At 46.8% G+C, this 19,244-nt stretch overlaps 1 protein-coding gene across 13 annotated transcripts in view; it reads left to right on the top strand.

The window, feature by feature from the left end:
- PARP10 (poly(ADP-ribose) polymerase family member 10) overlaps positions 1–19,244 on the top strand; it is a 102,489-nt gene that overhangs the window by 37,743 nt on the left and 45,502 nt on the right. For 12 of the 13 annotated variants that reach the window (XM_029592328.1, XM_029592326.1, XM_029592321.1 and 9 more), the window contains 2 exons: positions 218–427; positions 9,933–10,056. In XM_029592328.1, the coding sequence (XP_029448188.1) occupies positions 218–427; positions 9,933–10,056 (334 nt within the window). The remainder of the gene's footprint in view (positions 1–217; positions 428–9,932; positions 10,057–19,244) is intronic. The other variant, XM_029592330.1, reaches the window with a different exon arrangement.

Consider the following 19,244-nt stretch of genomic DNA (forward strand, 5'->3'; position numbering starts at 1 on the left):
CACTGCTTCATTTGAGTGTGTCTTCCCCTGTGCAGATCAGAGTTGCAGAGCACTTTGTGCATGGATGGGATGTGCCTGCCTCTGCAGAGTTCACGTATGAGGCGCTCTCATTATCTTTAGGTTGCATTTCTGAAGCGTTGCTCAGGACTGTGTAACAGGGTGCAGAGTTTGGGGTTTTGTATCACTGCTTCATTAGATTGTCTCTTCCCCTGTGCAGATCAGTGGGGAGGTGACTGCGTGTCAGACCACGGTGGAGCTGCTGCAGACATTAATTGGGAGCCTGGTGTCTCACCCCGTGTCCCTACAGCTGGCGGGAGTCTCTCGCTTTCTCCTGGATGAGCGAGGCCAGCAACTGCTGAGCCAGGTGGAGTCCCGGTTCCGCTGTGTGATAACGGGAAGACTGCGCTGGACTCCTCTGGACACCGAGGTACCAGACTGAGAGCATCAGCACGGAATTATCCTCGATAGCACAGAGGAGCGCTCTCCGGCCCTCTTTTACCTGACTCTCGTATCCCAAGTCAACTTTCCTGTGAAACAGTCTCTCCCTTCATATCCAGACCTGGCGTTAGGATTCCACTCTCTCTCTTCATATCCAGACCTGGCGTTAGGATTCCACTCTCTCTCTTCATATCCAGACCTGGCGTTAGGATTCCACTCTCTCCCTTCATATCCAGACCTGGCGTTAGGATTCCACTCTCTCTCTTCATATCCAGACCTGGCATTAGGATTCCACTCTCTCCCTTCATATCCGGACCTGGCGTTAGGATTCCACTCTCTCCCTTCATATCCAGACCTGGCGTTAGGATTCCACTCTCTCTCTTCATATCCAGACCTGGCGTTAGGATTCCACTCTCTCTCTTCATATCCAGACCTGGCGTTAGGATTCCACTCTCTCTCTTCATATCCGGACCTGGCGTTAGGATTCCACTCTCTCCCTTCATATCCAGACCTGGCGTTAGGATTCCACTCTCTCTCTTCATATCCAGACCTGGCGTTAGGATTCCACTCTCTCCCTTCATATCCAGACCTGGCGTTAGGATTCCACTCTCTCCCTTCATATCCAGACCTGGCGTTAGGATTCCACTCTCTCCCTTCATATCCAGACCTGGCGTTAGGATTCCACTCTCTCTCTTCATATCCAGACCTGGTGTTAGGATTCCACTCTCTCTCTTCATATCCAGACCTGGCGTTAGGATTCCACTCTCTCCCTTCATATCCAGACCTGGCGTTAGGATTCCACTCTCTCCCTTCATATCCCAGACCTGGCGTTAGGATTCCACTCTCTCTCTTCATATCCAGACCTGGCGTTAGGATTCCACTCTCTCCCTTCATATCCAGACCTGGCGTTAGGATTCCACTCTCTCCCTTCATATCCCAGACCTGGCGTTAGGATTCCACTCTCTCCCTTCATATCCAGACCTGGCGTTAGGATTCCACTCTCTCCCTTCATATCCAGACCTGGCGTTAGGATTCCACTCTCTACCTTCATATCCAGACCTGGCGTTAGGATTCCACTCTCTCCCTTCATATCCAGACCTGGCGTTAGGATTCCACTCTCTCCCTTCATATCCAGACCTGGCGTTAGGATTCCACTCTCTCTCTTCATATCCAGACCTGGCGTTAGGATTCCACTCTCTCCCTTCATATCCAGACCTGGCGTTAGGATTCCACTCTCTCCCTTCATATCCAGACCTGGCGTTAGGATTCCACTCTCTCCCTTCATATCCAGACCTGGCGTTAGGATTCCACTCTCTCCCTTCATATCCCAGACCTGGCGTTAGGATTCCACTCTCTCCCTTCATATCCAGACCTGGCGTTAGGATTCCACTCTCTCCCTTCATATCCAGACCTGGCGTTAGGATTCCACTCTCTCCCTTCATATCCCAGACCTGGCGTTAGGATTCCACTCTCTACCTTCATATCCGGACCTGGTGTTAGGATTCCACTCTCTCCCTTCATATCCGGACCTGGCGTTAGGATTCCACTCTCTCCCTTCATATCCAGACCTGGCGTTAGGATTCCACTCTCTCCCTTCATATCCGGACCTGGCGTTAGGATTCCACTCTCTACCTTCATATCCAGACCTGGCGTTAGGATTCCACTCTCTCCCTTCATATCCAGACCTGGCGTTAGGATTCCACTCTCTCTCTTCATATCCAGACCTGGCGTTAGGATTCCACTCTCTCTCTTCATATCCAGACCTGGCGTTAGGATTCCACTCTCTCTCTTCATATCCCAGACCTGGCGTTAGGATTCCACTCTCTCTCTTCATACGATTCCACTCTCTTCATATCCAGACCAGGTGTAGGATTCCACTCTCTCCCTTCATATCCAGACCTGGCGTTAGGATTCCACTCTCTCTCTTCATACAATTCCACTCTCTCCCTTCATATGCAGACCTGGCGTTAGGATTCCACACTCTCCCTTCATATCCAGACCTGGCGTTAGGATTCCACTCTCTCCCTTCATATCCAGACCTGGCGTTAGGATTCCACTCTCTCCCTTCATATCCAGACCTGGCATTAGGATTCCACTCTCTCCCTTCATATCCAGACCTGGCGTTAGGATTCCACTCTCTCCCTTCATATCCAGACCTGGCGTTAGGATTCCACTCTCTCTCTTCATATCCAGACCTGGCGTTAGGATTCCACTCTCTACCTTCATATCCAGACCTGGCGTTAGGATTCCACTCTCTCCCTTCATATCCGGACCTGGCGTTAGGATTCCACTCTCTCCCTTCATATCCAGACCTGGCGTTAGGATTCCACTCTCCCTTCATATCCGGACCTGGCGTTAGGATTCCACTCTCTACCTTCATATCCAGACCTGGTGTTAGGATTCCACTCTCTCCCTTCATATCCAGACCTGGCGTTAGGATTCCACTCTCTCTCTTCATATCCAGACCTGGCGTTAGGATTCCACTCTCTCTCTTCATATCCCAGACCTGGCGTTAGGATTCCACTCTCTCTCTTCATACGATTCCACTCTCTTCATATCCAGACCTGGCGTTAGGATTCCACTCTCTCCCTTCATATCCAGACCTGGCGTTAGGATTCCACTCTCTCTCTTCATATTCAGACCTGGCGTTAGGATTCCACTCTCTCCCTTCATATCCCAGACCTGGCGTTAGGATTCCACTCTCTCTCTCTCTTACGATTCCACTCTCTCTCTTCATATCCAGACCTGGCGTTAGGATTCCACTCTCTCCCTTCATATCCAGACCTGGCGTTAGGATTCCACTCTCTCTCTTCATATCCAGACCTGGCGTTAGGATTCCACTCTCTCTCTTCATACGATTCCACTCTCTTCATATCCAGACCTGGCGTTAGGATTCCACTCTCTCCCTTCATATCCAGACCTGGCGTTAGGATTCCACTCTCTCTCTCATTTCAGACCTGGCGTTAGGATTCCACTCTCTCCCTTCATATCCCAGACCTGGCGTTAGGATTCCACTCTCTCTCTTCATACGATTCCACTCTCTCTCTTCATATCCAGACCTGGCGTTAGGATTCCACTCTCTCCCTTCATATCCAGACCTGGCGTTAGGATTCCACTCTCTCTCTTCATATCCAGACCTGGCGTTAGGATTCCCTCTCTCCCGTCATATCCAGACCTGGCGTTAGGATTCCACTCTCTCTCTTCATATCCCAGACCTGGCGTTAGGATTCCACTCTCTCTCTTCATATCCAGACCTGGCGTTAGGATTCCACTCTCTCTCTCTTCATAATCCAGACCTGGCGTTAGGATTCCACTCTCTCCCTTCATATCCAGACCTGGCGTTAGGATTCCACTCTCTCTCTTCATACGATTCCACTCTCTCCCTTCATATGCAGACCTGGCGTTAGGATTCCACTCTCTCTTTTCATACGATTCCACTCTCTCCTTTCATATCCAGACCTGGCGTTAGGATTCCACTTCTCTCTCTTCATATGCAGACCAGGTGTTAGGATTCCACTCTCTCTCTTCATACGATTCCACTCTCTCCCTTCATATGCAGACCTGGCGTTAGGATTCCACTCCCTCTCTTCATACGATTCCACTCTCTCCCTTCATATCCAGACCTGGTCTTAGGATTCCACTCTCTCTCTCTTTATACGATTCCACTCTCTCCCTTCATATCCAGACCTGGCGTTAGGATTCCACTCTCTCTCTTCATACGATTCCACTCTCTCCCCTTCATATCCAGACCTGGCGTTAGGCTTCCACTCGCTCTTTTAATATGCAGACCAGGTGTAGGATTCCCACTCTATCTATTGCATACCGATTCCACTCTCTCCCTTTCATACTGCAGGACCTGGTCGTTAGGATTCCACTCTCTCTCTCTATACGATTCCACTCTCTCCCTTCATATCCAGACCTGGCGTTAGGATTCCACTCTCTCTCTTCATATCCAGACCTGGCGTTAGGATTCCACTCTCTCCCTTCATACCCAGGACCCTGGCGTTAGGATTCCCACTCTCTCTCTTTCATATCCAGACCTGGGTGTTAGGATTCCACTCTCTCTCTTCATACGATTCCACTCTCTCCCTTCATATCCAGACCTGGCGTTAGGATTCCACTCTCTCTCTTCATATGCGGACCTGGCGTTAGGATTACACTCTCTCTCTTCATATGCGGACCTGGCGTTAGGATCCACTCTCTCTCTTCATATGCGGACCTGGCGTTAGGATTCCACTCTCTCTCTTCATATGCGGACCTGGCGTTAGGATTCCACTCTCTCTCTTTATATCCGGACCTGGCGTTAGGATTCCACTCTCTCTCTTCATATCCAGACCTGGCGTTAGGATTCCACTCTCTCTCTTCATATGCAGACCAGGTGTTAGGATTCCACTCTCTCTCTTCATACGATTCCACTCTCTCCCTTCATATGCAGACCTGGTGTTAGGATTCCACTCTCTCCCTTCATATCCAGACCTGGCGTTAGGATTCCACTCTCTCTCTTCATATCCAGACCTGGCGTTAGGATTCCACTCTCTCCCTTCATATCCAGACCCTGGCGTTAGGATTCCACTCTCTCCCTTCATATGCAGACCTGGCGTTAGGATTCCACTCTCTCTTTTCATACGATTCTACTCCCTCCTTTCATATCCAGACCTGGCGTTAGGATTCCACTTCTCTCTCTTCATATGCAGACCAGGTGTTAGGATTCCACTCTCTCTCTTCATACGATTCCACTCTCTCCCTTCATATGCAGACCTGGTGTTAGGATTCCACTCTCTCTCTTCATATCCAGACCTGGCGTTAGGATTCCACTCTCTCTCTTCATATCCAGACCTGGCGTTAGGATTCCACTCTCTCCCTTCATATCCAGACCTGGCGTTATGATTCCACTCTCTCTCTTCATATCCAGACCTGGCGTTAGGATTCCACTCTCTCTCTTCATACGATTCCACTCTCTCCCTTCATATCCCAGACCTGGCGTTAGGATTCCACTCTCTCTCTTCATATCCAGACCTGGCGTTAGGATTCCACTCTCTCTCTTCATATCCAGACCTGGCGTTAGGATTCCACTCTCTCTCTTCATATTCAGACCTGGCGTTAGGATTCCACTCTCTCTCTTCATATCCAGACCTGGCGTTAGGATTCCACTCTCTCTCTTCATACGATTCCACTCTCTCTCTTCATATCCAGATCTGGCGTTAGGATTCCACTCTCTCCCTTCATATCCAGACCTGGTGTTAGGATTCCACTCTCTCCCTTCATATCCCAGACCTGGCGTTAGGATTCCACTCTCTCTCTCCATATCCAGACCTGGCGTTAGGATTCCACTCTCTCTCTTCATACGATTCCACTCTCTTCATATCCAGACCTGGCGTTAGGATTCCACTCTCTCCCTTCATATCCAGACCTGGCGTTAGGATTCCACTCTCTCTCTTCATATTCAGACCTGGCGTTAGGATTCCACTCTCTCCCTTCATATCCCAGACCTGGCGTTAGGATTCCACTCTCTCTCTTCATACGATTCCACTCTCTCTCTTCATATCCAGACCTGGCGTTAGGATTCCACTCTCTCTCTTCATATCCAGACCTGGCGTTAGGATTCCACTCTCTCCCTTCATATCCAGACCTGGCGTTAGGATTCCACTCTCTCTCTTCATATCCAGACCTGGCGTTAGGATTCCACTCTCTCTCTTCATACGATTCCACTCTCTCCCTTCATATCCAGACCTGGCGTTAGGATTCCACTCTCTCCCTTCATATCCAGACCTGGCGTTAGGATTCCACTCTCTCCCTTCATATCCAGACCTGGCGTTAGGATTCCACTCTCTCTCTTCATACGCGGACCTGGCGTTAGGATTCCACTCTCTCTCTTCATACACGGACCTGGCGTTAGGATTCCACTCTCTCCCTTCATATCCAGACCTGGCGTTAGGATTCCACTCTCTCCCTTCATATCCGGACCTGGCGTTAGGATTCCACTCTCTCTCTTCATATCCGGACCTGGCGTTAGGATTCCACTCTCTCCCTTCATATCCGGACCTGGCGTTAGGATTCCACTCTCTCTCTTCATATCCGGACCTGGCGTTAGGATTCCACTCTCTCCCTTCATATCCAGACCTGGCGTTAGGATTCCACTCTCTCCCTTCATATCCAGACCTGGCGTTAGGATTCCACTCTCTCTCTTCATATCCAGACCTGGCGTTAGGATACCACTCTCTCTCTTCATATCCAGACCTGGCGTTAGGATTCCACTCTCTCCCTTCATATCCAGACCTGGCATTAGGATTCCACTCTCTCTCTTCATATCCAGACCTGGCGTTAGGATTCCACTCTCTCTTCATACGATTCCACTCTCTCCCTTCATATCCAGACCTGGCGTTAGGATTACACTCTCTCCCTTCATATCCAGACCTGGCGTTAGGATTCCACTCTCTCCCTTCATACGCAGACCTGGCGTTAGGATTCCACTCTCTCTCTTCATATGCGGACCTGGCGTTAGGATTCCACTCTCTCTCTTCATATGCAGACCTGGCGTTAGGATTCCACTCTCTCTCTTCATACGATTCCACTCTCTCCCTTCATATCCAGACCTGGCGTTAGGATTCCACTCTCTCTCTTCATACGATTCCACTCTCTCCCTTCATATCCAGACCTGGCGTTAGGATTCCACTCTCTCTCTTCATACGATTCCACTCTCTCCCTTCATATCCAGACCTGGCGTTAGGATTCCACTCTCTCTCTTCATATGCAGACCAGGTGTTAGGATTCCACTCTCTCTCTTCATACGATTCCACTCTCTCCCTTCATATGCAGACCTGGTGTTAGGATTCCACTCTCTCCCTTCATATCCAGACCTGGCGTTAGGATTCCACTCTCTCTCTTCATATCCAGACCTGGCGTTAGGATTCCACTCTCTCCCTTCATATCCAGACCTGGCGTTAGGATTCCACTCTCTCTCTTCATACGATTCCACTCTCTCCCTTCATATGCAGACCTGGCGTTAGGATTCCACTCTCTCTTTTCATACGATTCCACTCTCTCCTTTCATATCCAGACCTGGTCTTAGGATTCCACTCTCTCTCTCTTCATACGATTCCACTCTCTCCCTTCATATCCAGACCTGGCGTTAGGATTCCACTCTCTCTCTTCATATGCAGACCAGGTGTTAGGATTCCACTCTCTCTCTTCATACGATTCCACTCTCTCCCTTCATATGCAGACCTGGCGTTAGGATTCCACTCCCTCTCTTCATACGATTCCACTCTCTCCCTTCATATCCAGACCTGGTCTTAGGATTCCACTCTCTCTCTCTTCATACGATTCCACTCTCTCCCTTCATATCCAGACCTGGCGTTAGGATTCCACTCTCTCTCTTCATACGATTCCACTCTCTCCCTTCATATCCAGACCTGGCGTTAGGATTCCACTCTCTCTCTTCATATGCAGACCAGGTGTAGGATTCCACTCTCTCTCTTCATACGATTCCACTCTCTCCCTTCATATGCAGACCTGGCGTTAGGATTCCACTCTCTCTCTTCATACGATTCCACTCTCTCCCTTCATATCCAGACCTGGCGTTAGGATTCCACTCTCTCTCTTCATATCCAGACCTGGCGTTAGGATTCCACTCTCTCTCTTCATACGATTCCACTCTCTCCCTTCATATCCAGACCTGGCGTTAGGATTCCACTCTCTCTCTTCATATCCAGACCTGGCGTTAGGATTCCACTCTCTCCCTTCATACCCAGACCTGGCGTTAGGATTCCACTCTCTCTCTTCATATCCAGACCTGGCGTTAGGATTCCACTCTCTCTCTTCATACGATTCCACTCTCTCCCTTCATATCCAGACCTGGCGTTAGGATTCCACTCTCTCTCTTCATATCCGGACCTGGCGTTAGGATTCCACTCTCTCTCTTCATATGCGGACCTGGTGTTAGGATTCCACTCTCTCTCTTCATATCCGGACCTGGCGTTAGGATTCCACTCTCTCTCTTCATATGCGGACCTGGCGTTAGGATTCCACTCTCTCTCTTCATATGTGGACCTGGCGTTAGGATTCCACTCTCTCTCTTTATATCCGGACCTGGCGTTAGGATTCCACTCTCTCTCTTCATATCCGGACCTGGCGTTAGGATTCCACTCTCTCTTTTCATATCCAGACCTGGCGTTAGGATTCCACTCTCTCTCTTCATATCCAGACCCGGCGTTAGGATTCCACTCTCTCTCTTCATACGCAGACCCGGCGTTAGGATTCCTGTTCTGGAAACTTTTTTTCTGTCTTGGCAGTTCCTCCAGCTCAGTCAGAACCAGGGCTTGGATCCGACACCCTGAGCCTGGGGATTTTCCCTATTCTGTATCCTTTCCTAATTCACTTAGCTCTGCCTGCGTCAGGGCCCATGCATTATACCTCCTGGAGCCCTGCAGTTGTTACCCGAAATCTGGCCCCTAGGTATCACTGTTGCAGGAGGAGTGGGACACCCTTCCCTCCCTTTAACCTCCAGGGGCTCTGAGCGCTACCTCTGAAGCACCCCTAGTGCTGGCTGCCCTCGTGAGCGAAAGACCTGGCCTGGGACTCAGACCCGGGCACAATGCCACAGATTTAACCTGCGTCGGCTGCTGCTCCTCGACTTCCTGTTCAACCATAGAGAGACAGAGAAACGAAGGAAGGAGAGGCCAAGGCTGCACATGGGGAGAGCGAGGAGGAGGGTCAGAGCAGAGCGTCACAGTGAGGGGGATGGAGGGAGGACAGCGGGGTGACATGATGAAGGGAGGCTAAGGAAGAGGTCAGGGTGGCACTGCAAGGGGCAGAAGAGGAGCAGCAGGCTGGAGCGACGGGGAGAGGAGGGGGAGGAGGAAGCTGGGGCGACACAGTGATAGGGAGATGAGGAGGGAGACGAGGACGAGGCTGGGATGACACAGTAAGGGGGAGATGAGGAAGAGGAGGAGGGACAGGGAGATGAGGGCAGGGGTGACATGGTGAGGGGAGATGAGGTGGGCTGGGGTGACGGGAAGATGAGGAGGAGGGACAGGGAGATGAGAGCAGGGGTGACATGATGAGGGGGAGATGGGGTAGAGGGGGGCTCGGGGTGACAGGGAGATGAGGAGGGCAGGGGTGACATGATGAGGGGGAGATGGGGTAGAGGGGGGGCTCGGGGTGACAGGGAGATGAGGTGGGCTGGGGGTGACATGGTGAGGGGGAGATGAGGTAGAGGAGGGCTGGGGTGATGGGAAGATGAGGAGGAGGGACAGGGAGATGAGGGCAGGGGTGACATGTTGAGGAGATGAGGTAGAGGAGGGCAGGGGTGACATGATGATGGGGAGATGAGGTGGGCTGGGGGTGACATGTTGAGGTAGAGATGAGAATCAGGCTGGCACACAGCAGGGCAAAGAGATGAGCAGCTGAGGAAGGCTTAATATCTGCATATAATGCATAGAATTACAGAACGAGAGTCACAATAACACTGAGAATAAATGTTTCTTGTTATACAGCATGAACTCGATTCCCTGAACCCACTGCTGTCTCCTCCAAACTTTCAAAGGAATTCCTTGCTGTGCCCTCACACCACAAAGGATCCAGAAATCATGTTCAACCAAGCCAGCACGCCAGACATAGGTACGTACCCCTTCCAGTTTCAAGCATTTCCCTTCTGGCTGGCGACCACATCAAGAATGTTTACAAAGGTGATGGTGGTGGCCCTCAGAGAGGAAGGGATACTAGTGCATTCATTCCTTGACAATTGGCTCATTCGGGCGAGGTCGGAGATGGAGGTCACTGTTCCATTCGGGTTACGCAATGGCTAAGGTCCCCGTGCTGGGTGAATAACCGACGAAAGGCCACCTGGAGCCATCTCAGTCACTAGAATATCTGGGAGCACGATTCAGCACCCAGTTAGGCTTAGGTGTTCCTTACCCTAGATAGGGGGATCAAGTTGCAGACAAGGTTTGGCTGCTGGATCTTTCTGTTCCCAAAGTCTGCGATTATTTACACATGCTAGGTTCCATGTCCTCTACCCTGGAACTGGTGCCATGGACCTTTAGGAAGCTCACATGCAACCTCTTCAGAAAGCGCACCTGTCCCATTGGACTCCATTTTCGGAGGGGTTTCAGCTGCTGTTGGCTGTCGCGTCCCACTTTGGAGAATGGAGTGGATCTAGAGGTTCTGGATTGGGTAGTTGTGACCGCAGATGCCAGCCTCTGTGGTTGGGGAGTGGTATGTCAGGTATCGACGGCCCAAGAGCAGTGGTTGCTGGTGGAAGCGTCCTGGTCAATCAACCATCTCAAAACGAGAGCAGTGCACAGGGTGCTGCTGGTCTTTCTTCCTTGGATTCAGGGGAGTGCGGTGCACGTGTTCTCAGACAATGCAACAACAGTGGCCTTTATTATTTGGGTACTTTCCAGGTTCTTATGGCCTGGATTGGCCACTGTTGGAAACAGGATGCTGGGCTTGATGGACCATTGGTCTGACCCCGTATGGCAATTTCTTATGTTCTTAATCGGCAGGACGGAACGAAGAGTTTACTGACTCATGAGGATCAGAAACTCCTTGCCTGAGCAGAGCGTCATCTAGCAGTTCTAGCATCTTCACAAGTGGCAGGTGTGGATAATGTGCAGATGGACTATCTCAGCAGGCGACAGCGGGACCCTGGAGAATGGGAGCTGTCAGTGGAGGCCTTTGCCCTCATTTGGCGGAAGTGGGGCGAGCCCCAATTCAGTCTCATGGCAACTTGGAAGAATGCCGAGGCGATCAGGTTTTTCAGCCACTAGAGGGAATTCGGCTTGGAAGGTATCGGCACTCCGGATCGGCCATAGCCAGTGAGACGTCTGCTGTATGTGGCCGCAGATAGGTCGGGTGCTATGGCGCATCAAACGACATCTAGGAAGAGGGATCCTGGTGGCGCCGGAATGGCCGCACTGTCCATGGTTTGCGGATCTGGTTCAGCTGGCAGTAGATGGTTCCATCCAGTTAAGCCACCTGAGAGAATTTCTACGCCAAGGGCCCATCTTTTAATAGCAGGTGGATCGCTTTTGACAGGCAGCACTTCCGCTTGAAGGGGTATTGGGAGCCGGTGATTACTCCTTTCCTTCAGGCTAGAAGGTCGTCTTCTACTTTTGGCATATACTGTATCCGAGTCTGGAGAGTATTTGAGTCCTGGTGCGGGGTCCATGACACTGATCCTTTGCAGGGGGACATTGCCCAGATCTTGGGCTTTTTGACAAGATAGTGTTTTTAGCGGGAATTCAGGAAAGCAACTTCAGACAGCTTTGTGATCTAAAAGACAAGTTTATTTGATAGAAAGACAAAGGCAATATGAAAAGAGGAACAAGGAAAAGAGGAAGTCGTTGTTCCCTGGAGACGCAGGTCTGTGACAACTGGGTATTCAGCTTGCTTCTCAGATGCGGAGCTCTCTGTCCGAAACTTTTAAACTTTTTCATTGTCCAATAGTAATGTGTTGATGCGCATCCTGGGTGTGTTATCTACTTCCAATATCCAATTATGATCGTTACTTTTTAGTCCAATCAGGTACTGTCTCTGGGGTGTTGGCTTTTTCCGGTAAAGCACATGGTGATGAAATAGGTTGCCAATGAAGTCAGGAAATACAGCAGACTTTCTATCTACATTCCCCCCTTGAATCGTTTGGGAACGATTCACAAATGAAAGGCTGAGATTGTATTTCCTGAATTGAAATGGTCATAGCATCAATTTAGTATGACCCTCCTTTTGGACTGTTAAAAATGGCTTTCATATTCTTTATGTTGTTGAAACATTCTTCTTGCATATCTCTCAATCATTCACACATTCTGTACTTTGCTTTATCGTCATTCGATCTTACATTCACCCTTCAGGTTTCGTTCTGGCCTTTTCCAGTTGATCCAAGATTCTGTAGTGTGTTCCTTTTAGCAGCATATAAGTGACCTATATTTTCAATTGATCCTCTCAATGATTGATTATTGCTTCAACCATTCTACTCAGGGTTAATGCCACTGCCTTAGGTTGCCCACGGTACACAATCCTAATGATTGGCTACCTGGTGCTTACCCGTCATCGTTAAGCATAACAGCCTGAGGAGGTAACATTGCTGCTGTTAAATGGGAGACTTCCTGTCGTCTTCACCGATGATGTCCTAGGCCATTAAAATAACAAACTTCATTCACTCTCTCAATCAATCATTGCAAACTCACTTAGAAATGTAAGCCACTTTAAACTGTGTTTCCCATCAAACCAAATTCTTATGAAAATACAACCTTATCCTTGAGAGATTTCTCACACATCAGCTTCAGAAGGAGATTCAATCATGTTCATCATCAGATGTTGCCGAACTGCAGTAACTTGAGTGTGTACTTCAGATGTAGAATTTACCATGATATTGAGTCCTGGCATTTTGGGCATAGCAGAAGCAAAGGTGCTTCCAAAGCGGCGAAAACAAAGGCAAATGCATGCGGGGGTCATGAGGATATAAACATCTATATGTTCCAGCCTACCATGCACTTGAACGTTATGAGAATATAAACAAATGCTTTAAGTCTAAATCAATAGTAGGATTTCTGAAAGAGACATCCAATCCAAAGGGCTAAGAGATCTCTGTAACCAATGGGATGGTATCTACAAACTCTACTAAATGTGGTGTTTAAGAATTGGGAAATCAAATGAATGTCATAATTCTGTCTTCAACTTGTAACCGGGAATAACTATATAAACATTTGGGACTACATTAAACCTTTAGAATTACTAAATATACTCGAATTGAAGAGGACATGCTTGTCCGTGCAGCCCATTCACATGAGCTGCCCAAGTACGGTGTGAAGGCTGGACCGACAAACTATGCTGCGGCACATTGCACCGATCTGCCACTGGCCCGCAGACATCTGAACAAGTCTGGGCTAGGAAGGGCAAATTATAGTAACTGGGGACGAGTATAACGTGGAAAACAATAATGAAATAGTAATTCAAACCAGTTATCTATGGGACTTAGGGATAAATGAGCATCTCAATTAATCTCATAATAGATATAAGAGAACTGGGAATAGCAGCAAAACTTTAGTGTCTTAAGTTAATGTGGTGTGTAGCGTGTAGGTGTATGTAGAATGTAAATGTATGTAGATATCCAAATCATGGTATTTGCAGAATGGCATATGGGCTAGGTGTGTGTAGCAATCAATTATCATTGACATTTGACAAAGCATAGCGTGGGATAATGCATAACAGGTAATCTTTGTGTAAAGAGCTGACAACAATTGGGAATGGATCTAATCTGATCAGGGCAATATGATTACACAATCATGAGAACTGCATTAATGTAAAGTACAACAACATAAAGGTAAAATATAATCAAGCAAGAGTAATAAAGTTCAATGGTGAGTGGAGGATGAATTCTGTGATTGGGGCGAAACTTCCGTAGAAGGGATGGGAAGAATGGAGTAAGTCCCATAAATGTCGTTTTCAAGCTTTCAGTAGGGTGTATCAATTTTTCATTCATCACGGCCTAATTGGGATGTGTGCTTCTGTTATGGTTTCAGATACCTAATATGGTAAAGTAGCATAAAGTCAAATTAAGCATTTAAAGGAAAGTCATCTGCGGTAAACTAAACCACAAATAACACGTATTTCAGACATTACATTAAACATACGTTACACTAGACTGACACATAGTCATCCATCCTACAACTATACATTCATTGTCTTCTTAACATCAAACAGACAACAGATAACATATAATTTGAGCTCAAAATTCGTATCAAAAGAGTAGATCAAAAATGTGTACGAAAAAGGTTTGAAAAATAAAAGTTCAGAATTCTGTAGAAAAAGGTAGAAAAAGGAAAATAAAACTGAAGGTCCTTTGAGTCAGGAAGACTGAAAATCTGAAAAGTAAATACTAGCATACAACTGAAATATTAAATTAGTAAATATTGTGCATGTAAATTTCAACCAATAATATTAAATAAATTTAATCAATAATATTCTGAGCTTGCATTCAATATGTCATACCAAATAATTAAAATAATTAGAACTCAACTATCAAATAATTAAATATCCAATAATTATAACTTAAATATGCTACGTTTAAACTAGCAACTATTTCTCCCTTTTTTTTTTTCTTCCATTCGCCGCACAGCCAGTGCTGGCAGAACAGATAAGCAGTGCTCCGCCTTGCAACACTTACTTCCTCTTTTTTTTCTGTTAAGCTACAGTTTAACTCTTTAGTTAAAATGTCCTTTCAAATTCATAATTCTCCTCTCAGAATCATAATTCAGTAGCTCAGATTCTAAATTTTAACACTAGAATATGTTCTTGTCAGTAACCTCAGTTCAGTATTAAAGAAATGTAAAGTTAATAATATTAATAATGTAATAAAAGTTCAGCATGTGAAGTTGAGGGCAAGGAGGATTTATATTGGTGGGAGATCTATCCCGATCCCCCCTTGATCCCTCTTTTACCACAGGAGAAACTGCAACGCACAGTTTAAATCAGAAAGGAAGGAATATGTTGTAAGAGGAAGATATCGCATGCGCTTGGTGATCACCTTAATAAAAATGCATTCACATAGAGATTGAAAAGAGGAACTTACACTTAAAACTATACGGTACCGTTTGAGAATGAACTTACTCATACAAAAAATGCTTATACTAAAAATATACCTGCAAATGATAATATAACTAAATCATGATAGCTTGAAACAATAAGACCAGTAAATACATTAACATGGGAAGCCTAGCCTTAAGCTACCCGTTATATCTGTTCACAAGCCCATTACTTTTAGGGCGTTACTCGTCTGTGGTGGCATTGTAAAAGTTCTGTAATCTGATAAAAACTGACCATGTATCTGAGCCCAGTGCGTGGCTGCTGCCCCTACTACAGAAGGCAGGGAGGCACGTAATTAGTCAGGCAAAGTCTGCGGAAACATATACTTATCTATTTTATTATTTATTTATTTTTGGTTTTTATATACCAGAAGTTCCTGTATAATACACATATCACTTCGGTTTACATGACAGACACCGGGAAAACTAACTGGCAAGGATTTACTAGTCTTATGTAAACAAATGCTATCTTAGCTTCTTTGTCCTAAAATGAATACTGCAGTAATGCAAGCAATAGCTATAAAAAATAAGGCTCAGAATAAGGAGGTCATCCTAAATGTGGTTCTATTTAAAACTGTATTTCATATTGAATTCACACTGAGTCCTGTCCAAGCTTCACTAGAGTGGCAATATAAGGTCCTACATACGCAGATACCTTCTCTGATATGTGTGAACTCACTCTGTCTGGGGACATGCGCTCTAAAAACGCAGGAATATCAGGGCCCATGAAAGGCACTCCTTCCAGGTGTGTTCTGCTTGCCCCATTACTTGGTGTAATCTGGTTTGGAACAGACCATTGTATTGTCTTACCAGATCGTTTATCTCACGCTGACACTGTTTCTGTTTATTATGCCACTGCGATGTCAGTAGTGAAGCTACCTGGCCCAAGGTCATGCATCCTAATTTCTTTAAGGATCTGGAGGTATGGTTACGGCTTCCAGCGCTCCGAGCAGTGTTCAGCTCAATTGCAGTCAGGGATCCTTCTAGAGGACAGACTCTCATTTGTGGGCTTAAGGCAAGTGTCCATCCATGAAATGAATCAACCCCCAAATAGTGACATAAAAAAATGAACGATCTAATTTGGCAATTTTGGCGGCTGGGGGACCAGCGGCAGCTGAAGTTACAGTGACTAGTTCAGTTTCCTCACTACTTTCCGTATCCTCATCGCTATTTGCAATCAAAATAGGCACGGATCGGAGGCAAGGGATTGGGTGATAGGTCAAGAGGACCCTCGGGAGGTAGTGACAATACTGGAGGGGGCGGTGTAGGAGGAGGTGAAGGGGGAGGCAAAGGAAGAGGTGTGGGAGGAGATGGTGGACGAGGAGGTGATGGATTCTCTGGTACTGGCACAGACACTGGCACAGGGAGGACACTCAGCGGAGAATCCACTGGCATTCCAGCGGTTAACTCTGTGTCTGCTGGGTTGTGCAAATCCACAGCTAGTGGACTTTCTACTGGACTTTCTACAATTACTGGGCTTTCTACTGGGTCTACTAGCCACATGCCGTATTCCTCAAAAACAGGAAGGTCATCTTCAAACTCAACTGTACTGAGTCGGGGCGTGCTTGTGTGAACTGTGGGGCTTACTCGGAGTTCTCCTTCCCTTTCTGAAGGTGCAGCAGGATCTGAATGTAAATTACCCACTGCAGTCACTGTTTCTTCAGGCACTAAACAGTCACGAGCATATAGTGAATCATATGGGGGTGGTGACACTTCTCTATCATCATTAATAGCTTCTAAATATACTCGTGTCATAGCGAACCATCTGGACACCTGTATATGGTCCGCTAGCCTCTTATTGTCTTTTGCCCTTGGCTTGCCATACCTGTCCTTAAAAAAGGCTATTAGCTGTATGAGCGTGGACGGGTCAAAGGAGCCCCCTACTGGCCATTCTAGGGAACCATCCCTCGCTGCCCACGCAACCCACTTAGAGTGGCATTTGCGAATCAACTTCTCATTGGGCTTATGTAGAGCGATGACTTTGTTAAGGGGACATGACGGACAGACCTCTACTGCTATCTTGGGACCTCTTAATATTGCAGACCAAAACTTCGACATAATAATTTTAAAAATGATTTTCATGTAGCCACTCCCTTATGAGAAAGAGTGGTTCAACCTTACCTTAATTGTAGTTTTCACCGTACCGCAATTCTCACCGCTCAGTATGCTGGCTCATCGAATCCGTTTCCAATATACTGTGTGCTGTACTTCTTCAAACGCGAAGGTATTCACAGCTGGAGGGGAGCGATATTTTGCAGACAAGGGTACTACAGCCTATCTACTCCTTTCCGTTTGCCCGGAATGCCGGAATACACCAGGGTCCGGGGCGGCACCGCCGAAACAACCGGGGACAACGGGCCAGAGGCGGCATCAAATCTGCCAACTGTTTTCGAACTTATTAGTGCACTAACGGAAAAACCTATGACTCACTCGTATAAGACAAGCTTACTTTTACCTTAAACTTTTTTAAACTTTTTTTTTAACTTTTTAAAAACTTTTTTAAACCCTTTTTTTTTTATTTTTAGTTTAAGTTTACCTTTCCAGACAGCTCCAAGTATGTCTTCCGTGGAATGCTCGATCTGAAGGCTTATTTCTTGCGGTACGTCTTCCCGCGCTTTGGGGTCCACCTGACTAGTTCCAACTCCGTCCCGGTACGTGTTCCCAAGGGGGTTCCCGGCAAAAGCCCCAGGTGGTATGTCCAAGTATTCAGCTTGGACTTACCGATTGGTACTGTATAAGGTACTGCCAGACAGCAGTGCGCGCTGAGGTCTAGGAAAGAATAAAAACTCCTGAACAGTGTATTTGTGAGAGTGAAACTTACTTCCACTTCTTGAAATGCTTTTCTTCGTGGTTTCTGAAGTGCTTCAAATCTCAAAAATCTCAAAAAAGTTCTGGGTGCTTCAGGATGGGTCCCCACTCCCGATCGTCGACGGCACCCTCACTTTCTTCGATGCTGGCGATGAGATGTGCATGCCCGCATTCTCCACCAAATGTTTTTAGCGGGAATTCAGGAAAGCAACTTCAGACAGCTTTGTGATCTAAAAGACAAGTTTATTTGATAGAAAGACAAAGGCAATATGAAAAGAGGAACAAGGAAAAGAGGAAGTTGTTGTTCCCTGGAGACGCAGGTCTGTGACAACTGGGTATTCAGCTTGCTTCTCAGATGCGGAGCTCTCTGTCCGAAACTTTTAAACTTTTTCATTGTCCAATAGTAATGTGTTGATGCGCATCCTGGGTGTGTTATCTACTTCCAATATCCAATTATGATCGTTACTTTTTAGTCCAATCAGGTACTGTCTCTGGGGTGTTGGCTTTTTCCGGTAAAGCACATGGTGATGAAATAGGTTGCCAATAAAGTCAGGAAATACAGCAGACTTTCTATCTACAATAGCTTAGCCTATCATTCTTTCCGAGTCCTGGTAGCAGCCTTGGGCTGTTTCTGAGGAGGCGTCAAGGACGGTCGCTGGCCTCTCATCCAGACATAGTACGTCCTCTTAAAGGAGCAAAGCATTTGTATCGTCCGGCTTGAATCTTAATCTGTTTCTTTGGGTATTGTGTCGACCTCCTTTTAAACCATTAAGAAGGGCATCTTTGAAAGGCCTTACCTTTGAAAACTGTTTTCTTGGTGGTGATTTGTTCATTTAGGTGATTTTTGGAGCTACAAGTCTTATGTAGAGATTCTTTTTTTTTTTTTTTGCGGATTTCGGACGCTGAGTTTCGTTGCGTTCAGTGCCTTCCTTTTTACCCAAAGTCATGTTGGCCTTTTTTTCTCACACAAAGCCACCACTTGAGAGGGAAAAGAATTGAATTCTAATACCACAGTTGCTCAAAAGGTATTAAATTAAAGCAAGAGACAATATCCGAAGTGCGTGCATACCATCTGGTCCAGGTGATTTGCTACTCTTTAGTTTGTCAATCTGGCCTACTACATCTTCCAGGTTCACAGTGATTTTGTTCAGTTCGTCTGACTCATCACCCCTGAAAACCATCTCCGGAACTGGTATCTCCCCAACATCCTCATTAGTAAACATGGAGGCAAAGAATTCATTTAGTATTTCTGCAATGGCCTGATCTTCCCTAAGTGCCCCTTTAACTCCTCAGTCATATAACGGTCCATATAACTCCCTCACCAGTTTTATGCTTTGCCTCTATGGTCAACTTAATTTCACATTATCTTTTAGCCTTCCTTATCAATGTTATGCCTTTTCCTATTTTCTTCAGATG

Source organism: Rhinatrema bivittatum, chromosome 2, assembly GCF_901001135.1.
Source record: "Rhinatrema bivittatum chromosome 2, aRhiBiv1.1, whole genome shotgun sequence".
Taxonomy (NCBI): Eukaryota; Metazoa; Chordata; class Amphibia; order Gymnophiona; family Rhinatrematidae; genus Rhinatrema; species Rhinatrema bivittatum.